Source organism: Varanus komodoensis, unplaced genomic scaffold, assembly GCF_004798865.1.
Source record: "Varanus komodoensis strain SLA01 unplaced genomic scaffold, ASM479886v1 scaffold6_4, whole genome shotgun sequence".
Taxonomy (NCBI): Eukaryota; Metazoa; Chordata; class Lepidosauria; order Squamata; family Varanidae; genus Varanus; species Varanus komodoensis.
The window spans coordinates 7,567,078-7,589,309 of NW_025336347.1; the positions used below are offsets into that span (position 1 = coordinate 7,567,078).

The 22,232-nt window shown below is 41.2% G+C and overlaps 1 protein-coding gene across 4 annotated transcripts in view; it reads left to right on the forward strand.

Annotated features, from left to right (window-relative positions):
• SHQ1 (SHQ1, H/ACA ribonucleoprotein assembly factor) overlaps positions 1-22,232 on the forward strand; it is a 101,554-nt gene that overhangs the window by 33,626 nt on the left and 45,696 nt on the right. For all 4 annotated transcript variants that reach the window (XR_006416749.1, XM_044451766.1, XM_044451767.1 and 1 more), the window contains exons 8-11: positions 1,637-1,791; positions 3,395-3,448; positions 3,651-3,774; positions 19,035-19,155. Coding sequence is in view for 3 of the 4 variants with exons in the window: in XM_044451766.1 (XP_044307701.1) it covers positions 1,637-1,791; positions 3,395-3,448; positions 3,651-3,774; positions 19,035-19,155 (454 nt within the window). In the remaining variant the exon portion in view is untranslated. The remainder of the gene's footprint in view (positions 1-1,636; positions 1,792-3,394; positions 3,449-3,650; positions 3,775-19,034; positions 19,156-22,232) is intronic.

The window sequence follows — 22,232 nt, forward strand, 5'->3', positions numbered from 1 at the left end:
TAGCCTGCAGTCAATCACCCAGATGCTTTAGACTACAACTTCTGTAATCTTAGTTGACTAGAGCCGATGGGAGTTGTGTTCTAATACTTCTGGAGTTCACCAAATTGCCTCATTCAGAGTTTTTTTTAAAACCCTCTTAATTTCTTTCTCACTTCCTGTTTGACTTCTGTGATAAAAGTAGATTTCATTTCCCTTGGGATGAAGTCTGTACTGCTTCTTCCAAATAGTAATGTACTATTTACATTTCATTGGAAATGGTCTGGTGGGCCCCAAGGTATTCGCTCAGCATTATTACTCTTTGAAAGAATTTAGTTGTAAGATTAAACTGATGTGGAGCAGATAAACATACAAACCTGCAATTCATTTAGCCCATCCTGCTGATGGAGCAACTTCCATCAGTGGAAAGGGGAAGGAGTAGGTTCCTCTTCCCTTCTGCAGTCACTCCATACACCCTTAAACTCTGCTGTGGAGGGTTTCAGGAACTCTTTGGAGCTCTTCCTGGAATGGAATGGGAAGGGGGCAACAGGAAAGGGAGGAAGAGGAGGAGAAAGTCTTGTTGCACAAGTGGAAGTATGGCCATGTGATTCTGGAGTTGCTCATAATGCTAATGTGAAGGTAAATGCCCACAAATCTAACCCTAAACCCTACTGCCTCCTAACTTCAGGGAAACCTCTTCACAGCATTTTTACAGTGAATAAACTTGTTAAGTATTAAAGCAAAGCAACAGTTCTAAAATGTCCCATTCAGTAGATCCTGTATATTAAATACATTTGTAAAAGGCTTTCCAGATTCATGCTTCAGTACATGTATGCATCCCCAAGAAATGTTTTCTGCTTCTAGACTGTAATGGAAGCCATAGTTTTTATTAAACACCTCCTTTTATCGCAACAAATCAAAGTTGACCTGCAATTTAATTAATGCACAAGCTGTACATGCTTTTTCAGTTTTTGTTTTCTTAAAATAATTGATATGCTGTTTATGTGTATGTAAAAAAGGGGGAAGACTTTCAGTTTAGTCTTTTTTCTAATCAGTGGATTATTTTTTTATGTTTCAGACAACTATTTAAACCATTAACATTCAAAGAAATAATCTTGCACTTACATTAACTACTTTAAAGGAAGATCTTTATTCAATCTATATTTCAAAATAATTGGCAACTGCAAATATCTTTGTTGCTGAGGGTGGGATAAGTCTTGGAGGGATGTCTTCAAAACTGCAACAGTTGTATTAATAATCCATCAAAGCTCTTGCCTTACAGAATTGCCTGCAAATCTCACTGGTTTATCTCTAGTGTACTCTGATACACATCATATGATGCACTTCTACTTCATTTGGTCTGAGGCAAACAATGACCTAAGTTTAACACTTTCCTCGCTCCTGAACAGAAATGAATGCCTTGTTCCCTATGGTAACATTGTTATAGCTCCGGTTTTTCTCTCAGTTTTGGGGGCAAGTTCATAGTAAGTTGCAAAGAAAGTGCTCTTCTCAATGGAAACAAGCAAGGAGGCGCTGCAGGAACTAATTTAACTCAGGAGGGTTTCTAAGACCTGACAAAAGCCACCCTTGTTGTTCAAGGTATGCAGTATTTCATGTGGTTATGGGTATGGTGTATTAAAAGAACCTTTATTGTGTTTAGTTTCCTTTACAGAAGATGAGAAAGAACAGCTAAGAAAATTCACTAACAAAACTTTCCTGCTTGATAAAAGAACCTGTCATCAAGTATATCTGAGCCTAGTTGATATACTTCTGGCATATTGCTATGAAGTTTATGCCACCGAAGGAGAAAAAAACGTGAGTTCTCCCCACCCCACTCCATACTTTCCTGTATTAATTTTAGTTTAGAATAGCAGTAGTAAGGCTAAAAGGAATTACTCTGTCATCTGTGGGACATGGCTTTTGAGGTAGGCTTTGTTTCTGGATTTAAAGCACATTATGTAAAAACTCTTTCACTAAGTTACTTTGAAATCAACAGTCATCTGTGAGTGGAGAGGGGTGGGGCAGTTGTTGTTTGAATGCCTGTTTAGCAGCTATGCTGAGATGTGTATGGCAGTGAAGTCCAAAAGAAGCTGAAATGGTTTTACAGGTAATAGCTAAGATGCTGATTATCTGGTTTATTAGGTTTTTTGTACTCTTGAAGTGTCGTGGAAAACATCCATTTTATATGTATACATTTGCTGTGCATAAATTATTATCCTTTTTGACAGAAGTAAAGCTTATATTTTGAGAAATACAATCCTTTCTATTTGCTTACTTTTTCATGTTATGTTTCATGAAATCTTCTGCAGTTTGTCTTACACTAATTGTTCTGAGTTTTGTTAAGAATAGCCTGGACATCTTAAATTAGTGCTTGTGGGATGCTTTTATGCACCACCTGACATAACATCCTTGGGGACTAAGGGAGATTGACGAAGATTTTAGGTAGCACCAGGGCTATACTAGAAGTATTATGGAATTGGGTCTGGGAATGCGGATGCAAGGAAATTGGTAAGGCTAGGAATGGGAACTCAAGGCAGAGAGTAAGCTTACAGGAAATGTTTATGATGGTCTTCCCCAACCTGGTGCTCTCTGGATATGTTGGACTGCACTTCTTACAATTCTGTATTTGCATGGCCACTCCCTGGGAAACTCATCTAGAGGATATGGGGTTCAGGAAGGCTGTTTGGGAGTAAGCAAAAATAAAGAGCCAGAAATGGTAAGTAACATAGGTTCAGGAAGTAGGACAAACTTATTACAAGGATTTCCTGAGATCAGAGTACTATAATCATGTTGTTACATGATAAATTGGGCGTAATGTATCTGCATTTCTTTTGTTCTTGCTATTTAACACCCTAGCTTTGAGTTATTTTTATCAAATTGGACTTCTTATAGAACAAGTTGGTTTCTATCTCACCTTCTGTGCACTGTAAATTTTAGTCTTTTCAAAAGAATTACCTTCAATCAGTTTTTCTTCAGTGTATAGTATATTGTGTTTGGTTCCCCCCTCTGCGCACACACCCCTGAAAATAAAAAGTTTATAAATGGAGACAAACGGGTGAATATTTCAAACTTTTAAAAAAATGAGACACTTACTCTAAAGTTAGAGGGGGAAGTAATTGAAATTGTTTGGTGCCAGCCAATGCTAAAGACAACTGGGATCTTTCTAGCCTTGACATTATTTACCAGACTAACAGTATCTTTTTGGGGTCTTGCCCAGTTCGACAGAGAGCAAATGAAATGACTAGTCAAAGTAGTCAGTATAAATTCCAGTTAATTTCAGCCTATTATACTATTTTGATTCACTAAAACTTGAAGCATATCTTCCAGTTTCTATTTACTTCCATGAAAATAAACTCTGTTTTTAATAAACACAATGTTATGTTCTAATCAAGCTACTCCCTTCTTTTTAATAAACAAGGTTGAGTCAGCATGGAATATCCGAAAACTGAGTTCATCTTTGTGCTGGCTGGAGGTAAGATACAACAGTATTTGTCATGAAGTATATGTTAAATCTATTGACCTGATAACACGGTTTACTATATTTCACTCCAATGTGAGAACAGATTTGGATTTTTACAGGTATTTCTTTAGCCTTACTCTTTCTAATCTACTGTTGAAATACGCATGCTTTGTTGTCTTTTATAATCTGACTTTTTAAACAATGTTCTACACAGAGTTTTACTAGCATTTCTGAAGTCCTGGTATCCTTTGGAAGAAGAGTTCTATGCTATCCACTCTACCGACACTTCAGTTTAGTGACCCGGGCATTAAGTGATACAAGTATGATATTACATCTAGGTAAGATGTTTAAATTTTATTATGCAGTTTGAGTTGCAGGCATGCTGTCTTCATAGTATGGCTGTTTCAAAGAAATTCTCAAAAGTTTCTTTTCCTCTTGAGAGAGAGAAATCTTGACCTTTTAAACAAGAAGACTGAACATTAGGATAGCGTAAGAAAGTGTACTTGAAGGATGATTTCATAGAATACTGTAGTAGAGTTGGAAGGGTCCAGAGGGCTATCAGGTGTATTTTTGACCCACAAAATAAAGGTAACTGAGTGAATAGGTCCCCTTCAGGGCCTAAGGGTACAGCTGCACATCCTGTCCAAGTTCAGATTGGTAGAGGTGAATCCTGAAAAATGCTGTAGCCACAGCATTAAGCTGCTGTGCAGATATGGTGACTAGACAACTCCAGGTGCTCTGGGAAGAAACCGAGTATCTGGACACATTTCATTCTGGCTTTTGGCCTTGTTATGGAACGGAAGCTGTCTTGGTTGCCCTGTGGGATGACCTTTGCCGGGAGAAAGATAGAGGGAGTGCATCCCTGTTGGTTCTCTAGACCTTTCAGCCACATTTGATACCATCAACCATGGTATCCTTCTGGATAGGCTGGCTGGGTTGGGAGTTGGGGGCACTGCTCTGCAGTGGTTCTGCTCTTACCTGGCTGACCAATTCCAGATGATGTTGCTGGGGGAATGCAGCTCTGCACCATGGCAAGTACAGTGGTACCTTGGCTCATGAACGTAATCTGTTCCAGCACTCTAGTTGTGACCCAGATTGGTCGTGAGCCAAGTTAAATTTCCCCATAAGGTTCAATGTAAATAAGATTAATCCATTCTGTAACTATTTTTTTTAATCAGAAAAATGTGAAACAAAGTGACAAAGAACAGCAAAGAACATGGCCATCTCTTCCCCACCTCCATCATGACTGTGATCGTGCCCGTCATCCCTGCACACACCCATCATCCCAGCACGCTGAGGGGGACAGATGGGCACGAACGCGGGTGCACTCAAGGGGGGAGACAGGCGCAATTGTGCTGCAGGAATGGAGATGGCCGAGATTGCAGTTGCGGTTGCGCTCGTGCAGGAAAGACGAGCACAATCATGGGCATGCTCATGCAGGAAAGATGGGCGCAATCTTTGCCATCTCCCCCCCCGCCAGCATGATCATGGCCATCTCCCCACTCGGGGAGGGGGGATATGGTCATGATAGCGGTCGCTACCCAATGCAGAGTTCATGACCTGAGTCAAAAATTTTATGAAATTTTTGTTTGCGACCTGATTTGGTCGTGAACTGAGGTGTTTGTGAGCCGAGGTACCACTGTATGTCATGGAGTAGCACAGGGCTCCATCTTATCCCCAGTTCTTTTTATCATGGGGGGATAAACTGCTGAGAGAGGTTATCAGGACTTGGGCTGAAATGTCATCAGTATGTGGATGATAGTCAGCTCTATCTCTCATTTCCATTGAACCCAGGTGAGGTGGTGACAGTCCAAAACCAGGGTCTGGCTGGGGTGCTGGACTGGATGAGGGCCAACAAATTGAAACTTAATCCAGACAAGACAGAGGCTTTGTTGGTAGGTTGCTCCCATGTCTAGATGGAGGTTGTTTTGGGTAGGGTTGCACTCCCTCTACCTGACAGGGTCCAGAGCTTGGGGATGCTTCTGGACCCTGAGCTGTCCTTAGAGCACCAGGTTGACTTGGTGGCCAGGAGTGCCTTCTATCAGCTCCGGTTAATTCATCAAGTTTGACCATATATAGACAGACAGGACCTAGCAACAGTAATCCATGCTCTGATAACCTCTCGGTTGGACTACTGTAATGCGCTTTATGTTGGGCTGCCCTTCAAAATGGTCTGGAAATTACTGCTGGTTCAAAATAGAGCAGCTAGGCTGTTGATGGAGACTGGTAATACCAAACATATAACACCTGTTCTTTTTGAATTACACTGGATGCTCAATGAAGTCAGGGTGCACATTTTGATGTACAAAGCCCTAAATGGTTTAGGACCTGAATATCTGAAAGAACATCCCCATCCATATAAGCCTAGCTGAAGGATGGGTGCCTGAGGCAGGGCTTTCTCAGTTCTGGTGCCCCATCTTTGGAAGTGAGATATTCATCAAGTGCCATCCTTATACATATTCTGGCACCAGACTAAGTCGTTTTTATTTAAGGAGTATTTTAATTGTTGATTATTTTAGTTGGAATTTGATTTTAATCATATTTTAATGTAAATTTTAGTATTCTTAATTATGACATTTAAGATAATTCCAATCTGTTGTTAAACTATTACTTGTTGTTCCTGCTATGATGTTATGTTATTTATTATTGATATTGTGGTTTTAATTGTGTTCAATTGTGTCATTTACGATGTTTTATGTTGTTGGTTTTTTATTATGTAAACCGTCTAGAGAGCCATTTAGCTACAAGATGGTATACAAAAGTGCTAAATAAATAAAATACATCTTACTGGGGGGTGCATTTCTAAACAAGCTAACGTCTCTGACTATCTGGAATACTGCTTCTTTGCTGTCTGTCTCCCTGCCTGACTTTGCAGTAAACTTTTCAGATTGTATAATAGTGTGTGGCTTGTTACAGCAAAACACCATCTGGAGAGTGCTATTCCAAAAGTATACTGGACGCTCACAGAAACAGCTATTGGAACAGTAGGGGACACACAATTAATTGAAATGCTCAGTAGTCAACGTCTTATGATGTGAAGCAAGCACTTGCTGTCCTGGTATAGTGGGATTATTTGTGTCTGTGTGGCCAGCCTGGAAATGTTGCTGGCTGGTACATGAGGGATGGAGAAATCTGCTGTTCCAGTGACTGCTGGTTTGGTAGAAGGCAAGTTGCTTTCTAGAGGATAGTCTCTTAAGAAAAGCATCAGGCACGTCCAGGCTTATGATCTTTTGTTGCCTTGTCTGCAGTGGTATATAAATATGCATAGAATCAAAGGGACTCAGGTTATTATCTTTCTAGCCACTGGGAGCAGGGGGCTTGAAAGGTTTAGCCTACAATCCTTTACATCTTTACTTGAGTAACTCCCACTGAACTCAATGGGACTGACTTATGAATAGTCATGCATAGGATTGCACTGTTAGTGTACCTGTAGCAGTCACTGAGCCAAGCTTTCTGTTGAATGAACTAGGTAGAAGGACAGCACAAATCTATTCTTTACCATTGCCCCATTTTTCCAATCACCAGTAATGTTTAACAGTTTTAAAGCATTGTAAAAAGTCACAGTTCATTTTTTTTTCTACACTGGCAAATCCCTTTGGTTGTGTAAAGTTACCTAGGAAACCTTTGTAAGTTGAAATGTGATTGGCTCAGTTGTGGGGGGATTCAAATAACTTAGGCTCCACTTGAGCATGTAGTTGACAAACATGAGTTCTTAACCACGTCCACTTGTATTATTTCATTAGGAAAAGCGAGAGCACAGAGCATGATTATGGTTTTCCAGATGCTTTCAGGGAAGTTAATGAGACATTAGTGAATGAAGTAAGTGGAAGAGTGGTCCTAACAATGGAGTATATAAAATAATTACTATGAATAGAACATTATGAGTAAAATCTGCATTGAAAGTGTCAGTATTTGTGCACTTAATGCTTCTGCCTGTAAGTATAGGGTATAATCCTGCTTGTATTTATCTACAGTTGGAGGAACAAACCATTGATCTTTACAAAACCCCCAAGGTTTTTTTTTTTTTTTTTAAAAACCTCATTTAGAAAAAAAAATCAATCCATAGGTAACTATTTGACTATTTTGCCTCTGTGTTCTCCCCAAAGCATTGGAGATTAGATGAGATCTGCATTGGAGATTAGATGAGGCTGGGGATTTAGGGGCACAGATTAGAGTCATCCCCCTTGAAGTCGAATGGCTCCTCAGGGCATTGGACATTACAAAGGCACCAGGCCTTGACGGGTTACACCTGAGAGTACTTAGGTGGTAGGGGTTCTCTCACGCCCGCTGGCCTCCAGTTTTGAGGCCTCATGGAGAACGGGTGAAGTTCCAGAGGACTGGAGGGTGGCATCAGTGGTCCCAATTTTCAAAAAGGGTAGTAGAAGGGACATGGGGAATTACAGACCAGTTAGCCTTACGTCCATTGTAGGAAAAATAATGGAAGGGCTCATAATAGAGAGAGATCTAGTGATGCTAGATAGGGAAGGGAGGCTAACAGCCACACAACACAGCTTCCGCAAAAACAGGTCCTGCCAGACAAACCTTTTAGAATTCTATGACAAGGTTTCCAGATGGCTAGATGGAGGGGATGCAGTGGATGTGGTATACCTGGATTTCAGCAAGGCCTTTGACAAAGTGCCCCCTGATATCCTGGTTGAGAAACTGAGGAGTTTTGGGATACACCAAAGCACTGTCTGATGGATTAGGGCACGGTTGACTGACCAAGAGCAGAGGGTAACCATTAGTGGGGAATCATCGGGATGACAGGCAGTGACAAGTGGGGTCCCCCAGGGCTTTGTCCTGGGGCCAATCCTGTTTAATCTTTTCATAAATGACATGGAAGAAGGGGTGAACAGTCTGCTGATCAAATTCGCAGATGATACTAAAACTGGAGCAGTGGCCACAACTGAGGAGCAGGTACTGGACAGTCTATGGAAGTGGGTAGGAGACAACAGGATGGTGTTCAACGTGGATAAATGCAAGGTCTTGCACTTGGGGCATAGGAATGGGTGTCATAAGTACAGGTTAGGGGACAAGTGGCTGGAGAGCAGCACTTGTGAAAGGGACCTCGGGGTGCTGGTTGACTGCAGGCTAAACATGAGTCAGCAGTCAAGAGGGCGAATGCCACCCTTGGTTGCATAGCCAGAAGCATGGCTTCCAGGCTGAGAGAGGTATTCCTACCACTCTATACAACTCTGGTGTGCCCGCAACTGGAGTAATGTGCTCAGTTTTGGGCCCCTCATAACAGAAAGGATATAGCCAGGTTAGAGTCAGTGCAGCGTAGGGCCACAAGGTTGGTGGCCGGTTTGCAGGGGATGGGGTATGAGGCGAGGCTGAGGGAACTGGGTCTCTTCAGCCTGAAGAAGAGGAGACTCAGAGGGGATATGTTGGTGACATACAGGTATGTGAGGGGATGTTACACGGAGGTGGGTAGAGACCTGTTCTCCCCTGCAGAGGAAGGCAGGACGCACTCCAATGGAGCAAAGCTCAGGGAGCCAAGGTTCCATTGGATGCCAGGAAGCACTTCCTGACAGTCAGGACCCCGAGGGTGTGGAATGGGCTTCCACGAGAGGTCGTTGAGGCCCCATCAGTGTGGGTGTTCAAGGATAGGCTGGACATGCACATGGTAGGCATGGCGTGAGTGGAACCGGCTGGAGCCAGGGGTCAGACTGGATGGCCTGGGAGGCCCCTTCTGATGCGCTCTGTTTCTATGTAACCATCCAAATTGTGGCAATTTGTTTTAAAATGTCTAACATTGTTTTCTCCAGTATCATCCAAATCAACTAACAAAATGGATCTGGAGTTGGCTCTAATAACGTTAGTCAGTGACTGAGTCTACAGTTTTGGCTGACCTAGGTATCTAGACCGAATTCATAGGTTATTTTTTATTAGCAAAAAGATCCAGCCCAGGATAGGTGAGAATAGCATGTACATTGATGCAGTGAAGGCCACAAGCCAACTTAGCCAAATTGGATACATTATGCCTGCATGTCTGAGCAAAGACATGATTATTGGTACCGTTAGGAACATCCTATACCATCATGCTCACCTATAGCCCTCTGGGGAAGGGATCTTTCCACTCCATTTTCAGACTTCCTTCTACAGCAAGGGGGGCAGACCTATATTTCTATGTTCTTTGGCCTACTAGTCTCCCCAGTTTCAGACTTTATGACCTGCAAAGCTATATGCTTGCTTAGGAAAATCTGCTCCTTGTGATTGAAGATACACTGCAGGCTTCCACCACAATGACACATTAATTATATTTAATTTATATATATCCGATTAATTAATGCATATTAAAAGCAAAATAACCCTAAGATATGCATATCTAGGGTCCCCTTTGTATGCTTTCCTGTATTGCAGATGTCACACTCTTGGAGCTGTGGTGGTGACAGATGGACTTATGCATATTCTCTTATTATTAATGTTGTATATGTGAATGTGTGGGCCTCCTCTGGGGCCAGATAGGGTGACCAGTTGCTGCCTTGGCTCTGCACTTGCCCTATACTGAGCTTATAGTAGATTTTTTAATCTCTCTCAGTAGATTAATAAATTTGCTTTATAAAATTCTGACATGGGTATGACTCCTAGATGACAGTGACAGCAGATTGAACTGAACTAACGAGTATTTTAAGGAAACAGCTAGTGAACACCCAAGTTTTCAAAACTGGCAGCTGCTGCTGGCTTACTGTGAGTCAGTTCAGAAGCTGTGATGCCTGACAGCCTGAGGGTTGTGCTGCCCAGTCTGCAACAGTCGGCCAAACCGCATCTCCTGGGTCAGCAGCACTCAGAGCTGAATATGCAATCCTGCTGGCCTTCAGGCCCAGAACCTGTGGAGCGGCTGTGAGAATTTCACTTTGCCCAACTACGGCCTTCAACACATGGAAAGTTTGGAAACATCTGATCATTGGACATTAGATCAGTCTATATAACCTGGAATTTTGAAATGCTTATTTTTCTGTAGAGGATGTGTAGGTAGCACTCTGCCCATAGACTTCCTTTTTGTGAGAGGTAGAGTGAAGGTGGAAGATTCCTGAGAGTCCCTTGGATTGCAAAGAAATCAAATCAGACAATCTGAAAGGAAATCAACTCTGACTGTTCTTTAGAAAATCAGATATTGGAGATGAAACTCAAATATTTTGGCCACCTAATGAGAAGGAAGGACTCACTGGTGAAGCTCCTGATGTCGGGAATGACTGAAGGCAAAAGGAGAAGGGGATGGAGAGGTTGAGGTGGCTAGATGGAGTCACTGGGGCAGTGGGTGTGGGCTTGAGTGGACTCTGAGGGATGGTGGAGGACAGGAGCACCTGGAGGAATGTTGTCCATGGGATCACAAAGGGTTGAACATGACTTAGCAACTAAACAAACAAAAGAGTGAAGGTGATCTCTCTTGCTAGTTGCCCTTCTTGAAAAACTGTTTTGAATAGTCACAGCAGGAAGAATGGGCAAAAATTGGCTTCTCTAGTCCTTAAGTGCCTTAGAGACAGCACTCCTTGCTGTTGTGGTAGTGTTGGCAGTAGCAGTTTTGGAAATTGTGACAGTGTCCTAAGCGGCCAAATTTATCTTTAGAATAAGTATCTAAAGTTCAGTTTTTCTGCTTCATTTCTTCAGTTTTAGATCGTCAGTCATGTAGGCTATATTTTTTCATTTTTTCCAAAATAATTGAGGCCTGGAGTTCTTGAGATCACAAGTAGATTTCTCCAGCTACTGCGGAAGTGTTTTGGGGTGTGGGATTGTATGCAAGCCAGGAAAAATACATTTGCAGTTTAGAGGTGAAGAAACCTGCATAGGAGTTCTGTTGAAGTGAGATTCTTGATGTCTTCAGTGAAAAGGTCGACTGGCAACTATTGTCGGTTCATGCTTGGTCTTAGGATGGGTATATCTAGAGTCAGTGTAGCCTAGTGGTTAGAATGTTGGACTGGGGACCTGGGAGATCCAGTTCTGATTCCCACTTGGCCATGCAGATCACTGGGTGACTTTAGGCCAGCCACTCCCTTTCAGCCTAACCTACCTCACAGGGTTGTTGTTTGAGGAAAAAATGGAGCCATGTAAGCCACCTTGGGTTCTTCACAAGAGGAAAAAAGGCAGGATATAAATTCAATGTACTAGTTAGAATAATAATATATGGATTAGGTATCTTATGAGGAGCATTTTAGCTTGCTGATAGTAGATAATATCCTGTAATATTCTGGCTGGGTGGCAAAATTTGGTGTTAAAACCAGTAATAGCTCTTGTGGTGGCTCTTTAAACTGCTATTTAAACTTGCAGCGTAAGTAGTTTTGTTGCTAGGGAAACTCGACAAATAAACCTAGTTCTCTAAACATATGCATGCCTCCATCACAGGCTTTTGTCTTATGAACAAAATATGTTTATGTGTTTGGACTGTATGTCCTTTGATCCGAAGGACATTGAAATGTTGGCGCTTTCTTCTTTATGTCTTGTTAGATTTAATTTAAAAATGTAGCATATACAAACTGAGTTACATTTGATAACAATTGGATTAGTGAGTTAGAAGTACATAAAATATTAAAATAGCTCTTGACATAATTAGTAAACTGTGAGTGGTGGTATAAAAATAGATTAATCACAAGTAGCTCAGATGTGATTGTAAATGTTGCTGTTGTTCTCCTGTGAGCTCTGCAGATAAAATATGTTGCTAGCCTCTGGGGGAAGAAAGTATTCAGTTTGATGTTCATCTACCGTTACGTTTACCTGCTTGGGGTAAAAGTAGGAGCGGTGAATGCTGTTGTTTCTCGGGGTTTACTGCCTATCTTCCCTGCGTTTCGGTACTAGTCCTAAACACATTTACTTAGGACTAGTAAATCTCATTTATTTTGAGGGTGTTTGCTACCTTGATATACTTACTTGCAATGACCAGAAATGAAGTCTTACAGCTATTTGCTACAGTGGAATAAACAATATTTAATATGTAGGATTTAAAGACGTTATTAACCATCACCTACCAGCCACACTGTATCTTTCCTGAGGATTCTCCTGTTGGTTCAGACTCTTTGTGGAGAGGTGGAACATTTGGCACAGAGGTAACCTTTGAAGGTTGCTTTATTTAGTTTGCGTTCTGGTAAACCACCCCAAGATAGGTCTTACTCCTTGAAATGAACTGATATAAAGTTCTATATTCTATGAGGCTATTACATTTTGACCTAAAATGTCTCACTCTTTATTATAATTTAAATGTTCTCTTTCTACCAGCTATGGCTGCCATCTGATCCAGAGTGAAAGGAAAACAGCTATTGCCCTCTTTACCCCTGTATTGTGAAAACTCACAACATCTTCATAGTGGGGGCAGAGAGGAATAAAGACTTAAGGCAACCTAAGTCTCTGGACTCGTATCTAGTATCTTTTCCCCTTTCTCTCTTATTTTTCAGTCTTTCCCCGCTACCATGCCATGTGCTTGGAACAAATGTGATGCCACAGAAGCCCTAGGCTTGTTTTGTACAGTGGAAGTGGCAGCCCATGGCGAACAAACATGTACAAAGCATTTATAATTATTTGATTGTGTTCAGACAACAGTATATTCTGCACTCAAGGATTGAGCATGGGTTGTTGAACTCTGCATTGTTGACGTGTGGGTCATCACGTTGTCTAAACTTAGCTATGCTAACAAGCCAATATGACCAACCCATGAAGAGAACTCATGGTGTGTTGTTAGTGCCACGCAGAGATGGGTCATGACCTTTTCCCCCCTGCAGCGGAGGGCAGGGTGCGTTCCAATGGAGCAAAGCTCAGGGAACCAAGATCTAGGGTGGATGTCAGGAAGTACTTCCTGGACCCCTAGGGTATGGAATGGGCTTCCACAGAAGGTGGTTGAGGCCCCCTCGGTGAGGCTAGGGATAGGCTGGACCTGCACATGGTTGGCTTGTCATGAGTGGACCCAGCTGGAGCCAGGGGTCAGTTTAGGTGGCCCAGAAGGCCCCATCTGACTCACTCTGCTTCTGTGTTTCTATGAACTATGGGTAATTTCTCATGGTTAGCTGGTTTGAATAAGAATAATGCACACTTAACCCTTGAGTGTGCATTCTGTTGCTTGAGCTCAGTCTTTATGTGTTTTATGACACATTTTCCCCTTCAGAGTATCAGTCCTTCCCTGCACCATAGTTCTGATTCAGATCAGGGAGCACAAATCTGAGTTGTGTTAGATGCAAGCCAGGAATTTTTAAAAGCAGCATGCATAGCATGACATGTTGTTTCAGGTAGTGCTTGTGTCCCAGATCTGGCTCCAGTGAGTTATAACTGTGTGTGTTCCATTGCTTTGAACAGGATTTAGCCTTGACAGTCCTTGTTTGGATTGGGGTCTGTGTCTGGAGCAACTGGGAATAGTCGTGATGTCTCAAGGCACAGCATGAAGGCACAGGATGCAGCAGCCCTGCTGAAGCTGGGCAGGTCTGGGGCTTGTCAGTGCCTGGATGGGAGATGGCCTGGGAACGCAGTCTGCATTGTCCTGAATTCCACCATGGAAGGATGACTATAAACAAACTTCATTGTTGAAAAGAATCTTGTACAAAAGACTAAAACAGGAAACAAATTGGCCATGTGTTTTAGAATACCATTTTTTGAATGCTACTGTAACATTTTCTCAGGTTCTGGTAAATGTTGCTTCCGACGTCTGTTTGGACGTATCTCTGAGCAACCCTAACCATAAGCAGCATTCTTAATCAAGAATAACCTTTGTGATTTAAACAATGATTTTCTTGCTTGACATTTTTAGGCTAACTGAATTTCACCATTCCCACCCACCACCCAGGCCTTAACTTTGAGATGCAGAAGAGAAGATAAACAATAGCTGTAATTCAATTTTAAAAAGTATTTCACCTGGATTGCATGTACTGGCAGCAAATTGTTGTTTAATTAATAACCTACAATTAGTGGTTAGACTGTGATTTAACCCACAATTAAGCTATAGTATCTGAGTTTGAACATCACATAGCAATCTCTGATCAGCCTGCTTCGGCTGATAGTAAATAGTAAAAAGTATTTTACTTGAATAGTAAAAACAAACAACAAAAAAGGCTGTTGTATATGCCTGTGAAATGCGTTGCTGAATGTTAGATGAATCAACCTTTGATTTTTCATCATTGCATATGAACAGCTGCTTTGCTGATACGTAACTTCAGTTGTCAACTTGCAGAGTTTGCATGTATTCCCTCCTCCTGCCTTCCTTCTTCCCATTTTACATTAAGTTTCATTCTGAAAGTACAACTGTTAGGAGTGCGCACTTTTTTTCTTTCATAGTACAAATATTTTTCTGCACACTTGTAGCCTATTTAGTTGCGTCTTGCTCCCTACAGATAGATATTCAAAATCATACCATCTTGGACAGCAGGGGGAGTTTGGAGTTGAATATTTGGACGTTTTGCCTTGTCGCTTACATGTTGCTTTTCCTCCCTTGTACTTGGGCATGGAGTAACTGAGGAATGCAAATCCCAGAATCTTTGAAAGCTGTCACCCGCTTTTTAAATTCAAGTGTTGATATGTTCATATGGAGTTATGTCTCTGTGTTATCCCTGACCCATGAACATCTCATGAGAAGGCATTTGAATTGTAGCTTTACTGTTCCACAGATCTTCTCAAAAAAAGCAAACTTCAAGCAGTGGTAGGAAGGTGAATTGAAGTTTTCCAGTGCAGTGGTCTTATGCCTCAAAAATATATTTAGAACTGGACCTTCATTCGGTTTAAAAGCTCATTTCACTTTTCTACCAATCGCAGTTGAGATGGCACTCTGCCTGTAATAGCAGCTATCAGACAAATGTACTTGGGCTCATATGGTCACATTATAGAAAATGGTGTAATCTCTTAATATCAAGATAGCTAAGCTGGAACACTAAACTTAAACAAGGAAAATTCCCTTCTATATCCAGCTTTTTGTCTCCATACAATTTCGGCTCTCTTGGTGTATGTGTGTGTGTATGTATATATATATATATATATATATATATATATATATATATACACATTTTCTAATATCCAGTTATACATTACCTATCTCATATCATTAGGACAACTAAGTTTATTTACTTAATACCAATGAAACATGATTTATATACTCTAATAAATTTGTTCTGTTGGGGTAAGCACAGTTCAAAATGAGTTTATTGTTTTAAATACTAAGGGCTTCCACAATGCTAGCTTGGCTCCCTTGAGAACTGTTGCGAAAAGAGGCAAAGGTTAACCATAAAATGGGTTGATCATAAGAGAGAGTCATGCGGCATAATTTGAGGCTTCATGGTGCTGTTACCAGGGCTGTTTAATATTTATACGAAGTTACTGCAAAAGTTCATGTGTAGCCCTGGAATTGGGCATCAGAATGTCAACAAAGCTAAGACTGGGTTCACAAAAACAAGTTAAGCCATGGTGGTTTAGCATGTTGTCTGAATTGAGCACTCTTCCTGCAGGGTGGTTTATAAGTCACCTCGGGCCTGGGGTGCCACAGTCTGTAGTAGGGTTTAATAAACCCACCATGGCTTATTGTGTTGTTCACATCCATAACATAACAAGCCATGGTCATGTTAAAAAAATAAGCTGGTTGGCAAGAGTGACAGGAAGGCTTGGCACTTTAGCCAAAGGGTTAGAAGGTGACCATCTTTCCCAGGCACTCTAAAGAGCCAAGGTAGTACTTGGAGACAACTGGGAAGAGCTTTCCTCCTCCCACCTGGTAGCAGGAGGCACTATTCAAAATTTGAGGAAACACCCAAGTTGGGAGGCAGGCTGGTCCTTTTAAATAACAAGCCTTGTCCCACCACCGCTGGAATTCCCCTCAGGGCTTGCCACATCTCAAGATGCTGTCACATGGGGTAACTTGCAGAACCAAGGGGACAGTTGGGGCTTCCTAGTACACCCCAAAAACCTGGTGAGCCTGCTTAGGAGGAGGAGAGAATTGAGGCAATATCCCCCAAAATAGATGTTATAGGTTCCTTGGTGGGGGTTGAGGGGTTGTATCCCTGTGTTATTCACATTTGAGAAAATGAACACACCCCGAGACTACATGTGATAAAATTTGAAATTAGAAACACCTTCAGTCAGTTTTGCAATGATTATACTGGCTGTCAGTTGGTTTGGAGGGGGGATTAGAATGTTGGTGTTTTATCTTCTAAAGCCTTTAACATCTTTTTAGAAACTGGTTTCCCCCCCTATATGAGCCCTCATGTGAGAAAGGTCATGATACCATCCAGAGGGCAAGTGACACCTGAGTTTAATCCTAATTGGTGCCCAGGTTTTGGTGCAAGCCACAAATCCTGTTGAAGCAATTTGAGAATTCAGACCACAGTGCAATCAAATCCAAAATGTATGTTAGTGGGAAGTTGCTAAGGAAGTGAAGAAAAGTTTGACTTTAAAAGTATAGCTCTTAAAAAGATGGGTAATTTAAAAGGAAGCTGGAAGGGTTGAAGGTAAAAGCTTTCCAAAATGCTTGAAGTCTGCTTGAAACCACAATAATAGAAGTTCAGCTAGAAAGTATACCACATATTAGGAGAGGAACCATCATGGCTAAGGGGAAATGTGTTTATATGCTTCCTAATGATCTAGACCCCTAAAATTTGGTGGATATATAGTTCAAGGCATGCTAGAGAAATCTGAAAACAGACATTTTTATATCTCTCCCTCCAAAGTAACCCCTCATATTCTTAAGATAGTGCTAGGCTTCTGCAGAAAACTGGACATTGTTACATACCTGTCTGCATAACCAAGGGCTGGTGTGTGTGTTGGGGGGCACCGTAGCTTATTTCCCCCTTTGTGTTCATTCAGACCCCATCATGGTCTGCATCAGGGCTGAGAATAGTTCAGGCTTTCAGGATCTAACTGGTTCATTACTAGAACCTGGAGATCCTGGTGCAAATGAGACACACATTTAGAATTATACAATTCAGAGCCCAGGAATTATTTCATTGCACATTCCCCCCCCCCCACACACACACACTCTTGGTTTAATCGATATTTCTCATTTCAGTAGTGAAGGAAAAACCAATCATTTAAATTAGGGAGGGTATAAAAGTCATTTTGTTGTTGCTGTTACTAAACAATGGGGAATCAGGAATTCTTACTAGTCAACCGCAAAACACTGTTCTCCTGATATTATTATTATTATTATTATTATTATTACATTTTTTTATACTGCCCATAGCCAAAGCTCTCTAGGCAGTTGACAGCAATAATCATAGAATCATACACTCAAGTCACCCATCCCACTTCTGCCCAGGCCTGACGCTGCTTAGCTTCCAAGATTAGGCAGGATCAGGCACTTCAGGCTACATGATAGAACCAGAACTATTTTGTGCCCACCTGTGGTATAACAGTAGTCAGTACTCTGATTGCTAGATATAATATTTGAAGGGGCAAGTTTGCATCTAGCAGTCAGAATCCAGCACAGAGAAATCCTTGTAATTCTTTACCATGTTGTTGAATAAATTGCATATTACTTGGGGGCTAGGACTCTATAGCACATTAATATATCATTGGAAAACTGACTCCTAAGACAATTGCAGAGACCAGGTAGTTGCTATGCAATGTAAACCCTTGGAAATACTGGGATGCCAAGAGGTAGAGGAAGCAGCTTAATTTAGGCAAATGATAAATTAGCATAACATTTGGAGCAAAGGTGATTCAGATGGGACTGTAGATGGCACTTCTGGTGATTTTCTAGTCACTGGCACCAGTATCGGACCATAATATCAGTACATAGCATGCTGTATATTGACTGAGAAAGATGTTTTCTTTATAGTTGTTCTTCAGACAAAAGCAATTTATTCATAAAAGGGTCAAAATTTCAATTTTCAGAATTTTCATTTTAAATTTAGCTACTTTTGGAAAAAAACTGTGGATGAAGCTTTAATAAAAGAAACCATTTTTAAAACAAATATGACTTTAACTTTTTAGATGTTAAAGCAGTGAGTACTGCAGCCCTTGTTCCAGATCCCTGTGTTGTGAATATGAAAAGAATTCAGGATGTTTGCATGGGCTGCTTTGGTTGCAGCTCCAAAGTCATTGCTAGTATTTCACTGCTGTCTTTACACATTTTTCTTGGGTATTCTCTTAGTTGGATGGTACTTCAGATTGGGATAGGTGAAGATGATAACTTGATACTTAGAAGAGGTTCTTCTCATGGTTCCTTAGAGAATTCTCTTTACCGCAGTCTGAGTGAGGCAACAGCAATAAGACTGTTGTGTTGTTTTCACCAGAAAATGTCATGTGGTTATTTTCAAAATGGGGAGGAGGAATTTCCGCCTGTATGCTATAAACTGAACAGTTCAGTGGAGCCTTAAGCTGAGAACAGGACAGGAGAGGAGAATCATCATTTCAGTACCTGGCTAAATATTGCCACTTACGTTCAAATACTAGAGCTCCCTCGTTCATGAATTTTGACACACCTGGAGAGTCACCATGCTGGCAAATTTATCTGATTTTCATCTCCCATTGATATAAAACTTGCTTGAAAATGGAGAAACAATAATGGCATTGGGGATTTGAGCTGGCAACTAACAATATGCTTTTAATAACATGGTCTACTCAGTTCCCATCTACATTTTCAAGTAGAAAATTTACAGGAAGACAGAAATTTTAATGTGATTGCATTCTCTGTCTCTTACAGGTAAAAGTGCAGTTTTGAAGTGCCTGTTAGATATTCACAAGATTTTTCGTGAGAATGATCCTGCGTATATTCTTAATGACCTCTACATCACAGATTACTGCATTTGGATTCAAAAAGCCAAGTAAGTTTTAAATCTGTAGTTCACTTGATAAAATCATTTTGGAATACCTGATCTGATAATCTCGTAGAAAAATTAGTGCAGATACTGCAAACATCCATCTAAGCTCTTACACAGAAATTTTTATCAACCCATTCCTTCCTGCACTATCCACTCATTGTGTTCTTGAAAGGCAAAAGTAGGAACTGAAGAAACTAGTCCCTGTCATTTACACAGAATTCAAAGTGCATTTTTATTAACTTTGATTCTGCAGACACCTCAAGCATTACCTTAAAAAGTTTACATGTCTTGTGAGAATGTGGAATATTTTGAGATGAGAGAAACAACTGACTACATTAAAGTAAAACTTCAAAATCATTGTGCGTTGCACTTACTCAGCTGAGGAGCTATATGAGCAGTTGTTCAGATTTTGTATAAAAGAACTGTATAATCTGATAAAGCAGATTCCTCCCATAAAGCTGTACACAGATGTCATGAAGGCACTTGATCTGTAGGCTGAATCTGTTTTGCTTACATACTTGGAAGGAAAGAGTTTCAAGATCAGACGGAAAAATGTGAGTTGGCACTAGGTAGCATAACTGGGCACAGTAGGGCTGGGGAAGCTTTTTTCTGTGGAGTGTGTATTTCCTCAAGGTGAGGAAAGTGTGAGTGAGAGGGGCAGGGAGCTGTGTGAGTGACAGACAGCCACACACACATACTCTGTCCCACTCTCATACTCACCCCAGTCACATTTGGCTTTTGTGATGTGGTGAGAAAAGGCCTTCCTTCCTCACCATGCAGCCCAGGAGACAAGTGACCAGTCCATGGACAAAGGGATCGTTCCTTTTCTTTATGTCTCGATCACTTAGCTTCTCTGCTTCACCATGAGAAAGGGACTCTACTTTTCAGTATAGTGAAATGCAGCTCCCTCTTTCCTCTGCCTCAGGAAAAGCTGAAAATTGGAGCTGTAGTGTCCTGCTTCAAAGCACTCCCAATGGAACAGGCTTCTCCAAGATTTCTCTCGTCCATTGCTTTTCCTGTTGAGAAAGGTGGGAGGCAAGGGAAACCTTAGGGAGCTATCTCTTTAAGCACATGGGAAAGTGGTTTTAAAATGGCTGGCTTCTTTGTCCCAAACCCTTGCAACAGAAGAGTTTCAGAAGACAGCAGCGTCTTGGTGATGCTTCAGTGGGCCACATGGAGCCCATGTTCCTCAGGAAGTTGCTGAACTGGGCCAGAGTTTCTCCAACACTTTCACAGATGTATTTCTATTTTATTTATTACATTTCTATACCACCCAATAGCAGAAGCTTTTTGGTAGGCTCGAATTGAGGGTAGGCATACATATGTGTCCATGTGAAAAGGGACCAAGTCTGTTGTTTGAACCTGGGATCTTTTGTAGATACTGCATGCTGGGTGTCATTTCTCTAATTATCCACCCAGATGTGGTCTATTGTAGGGATATGTGAGGTCGTTTCCCTTATGTAGAAGCCATGCCACCTGGATTCAGGTGACATGACAAGCTATGCCTGGGTAAGAAATTAGGCAAATAATGTCTGATACTTATGGCTGTGTGAACAGTCACCATGACATGGTTTAGCTGTGGTGATTGGGTTGATGTTTGTAGGATTTGAAATAGTTCTGCATCTATGAGAATTTGAATCTTTTTCCTTGAGTAGTTTGAGCCGAAATCAATTTCATTTGCATCCTACATGCCAGATTATTTGGGACATTTTGTATGTATTGTAGACAGATTATGCAATGTTAAAAGCCCTAGCAATACTTAAACATTCATCTACTGGAAATGTGGATAAATGGGACTGCCATGCAAATAGTTTTCCACTGCTGTGGAGTTGCTTATACAGGATATGAATAAGCAAAACAAAATTTTACGTTCAAAAAATGTTGTGGGTATATTATACTGTTTGAAAAAAGGTTGTTTCCATGTCAAACTTAAAGTGCTGTATAACACTAACTCCGCATTTTTGTGTGTTGCAAAACCTGTTCGCATGTTTCCCAGATTTTGTTTTATAACAACACCTGGAGTTATACAGCAGATATTCATGCAGAAATGTTCTACGATATCTTCTTGTTTCATCTGAGCTGGGGAGTGTCATTAGCAACATCAGGCTATTAAATCCATTTAAGAGAGAGATCTTGTGGCTACCTTGACAGTGTGTAGGATGCCATAGGATACACTGGATTGCAAATGTGAGGTCTGCAGCAATACTTTGATCTTGGTGGTGGGGACCATGATTGGACCCCCTCCCTTCCCCTTGCAGCTGGCATGGAAAAATCACACTGGCTGTTCTCTGAGGTCAGGGAGAGGGAGAGAGGGCAGTGCTCCAGCCTCCTTCCTTCACTCTCCCAGCTTGCTCGGGTGGATGGCAGAAACTGGTTGTTGCCTCTGCAGAGGCTGCTTCTTTGCCCTGGATGCTCATAATATCTAGGGCACAATTGATAGGATTGTGTCCTAAGTTGGTTAACCATTTCGGCGTGTTCTGAAGTTGGTAACCACTTTTTCCTGGTTTAGATGAAATGGGAAACCTTGGTTGATTGGATGCTTCCTTATTTGCTTTTCAGTTTGCACAAATGGAGGAACAAAGTAGCTGCATGTGTGCCCAAAGGCTTATATCTTTGTTTATTAAGCTACAGTATTAATTGTCTGAACCAAACCTCTGTGTATGTGTTATGGTGACAGCTGTTTGTTTTCACTCTCAGGAATACAAAGAAATCCCTGCTTGGTATTAGGCTAATACATAAAGGGTAGGTGCAGAACAGGGTTGGTGGACTTCAGGCTTGAGGAATCGACTTCATTTTTCCCTAGAATGCCACCATCAACCACCCTTAAGATCCAACTCCTTGTGCAAAGGATGCATATTTAGAATTAAATAATTCTCAGCCCAGGAATCTGGTGTAAGTAGCATACCTGAATGAAGCAATCTCTTCTTTCAGACAAAAATCCACTCCTGGTTACTCTAAACTTCCTTAACTTCAGCCATAGAATGGGAGTCAATTTGTTGCTGCTGTTAAACAATCAGGAGTCAGATCTACTAGTATCATCATTCTGTCTATTGCTTGTGTAGACTGTAGTCCTAATTTAT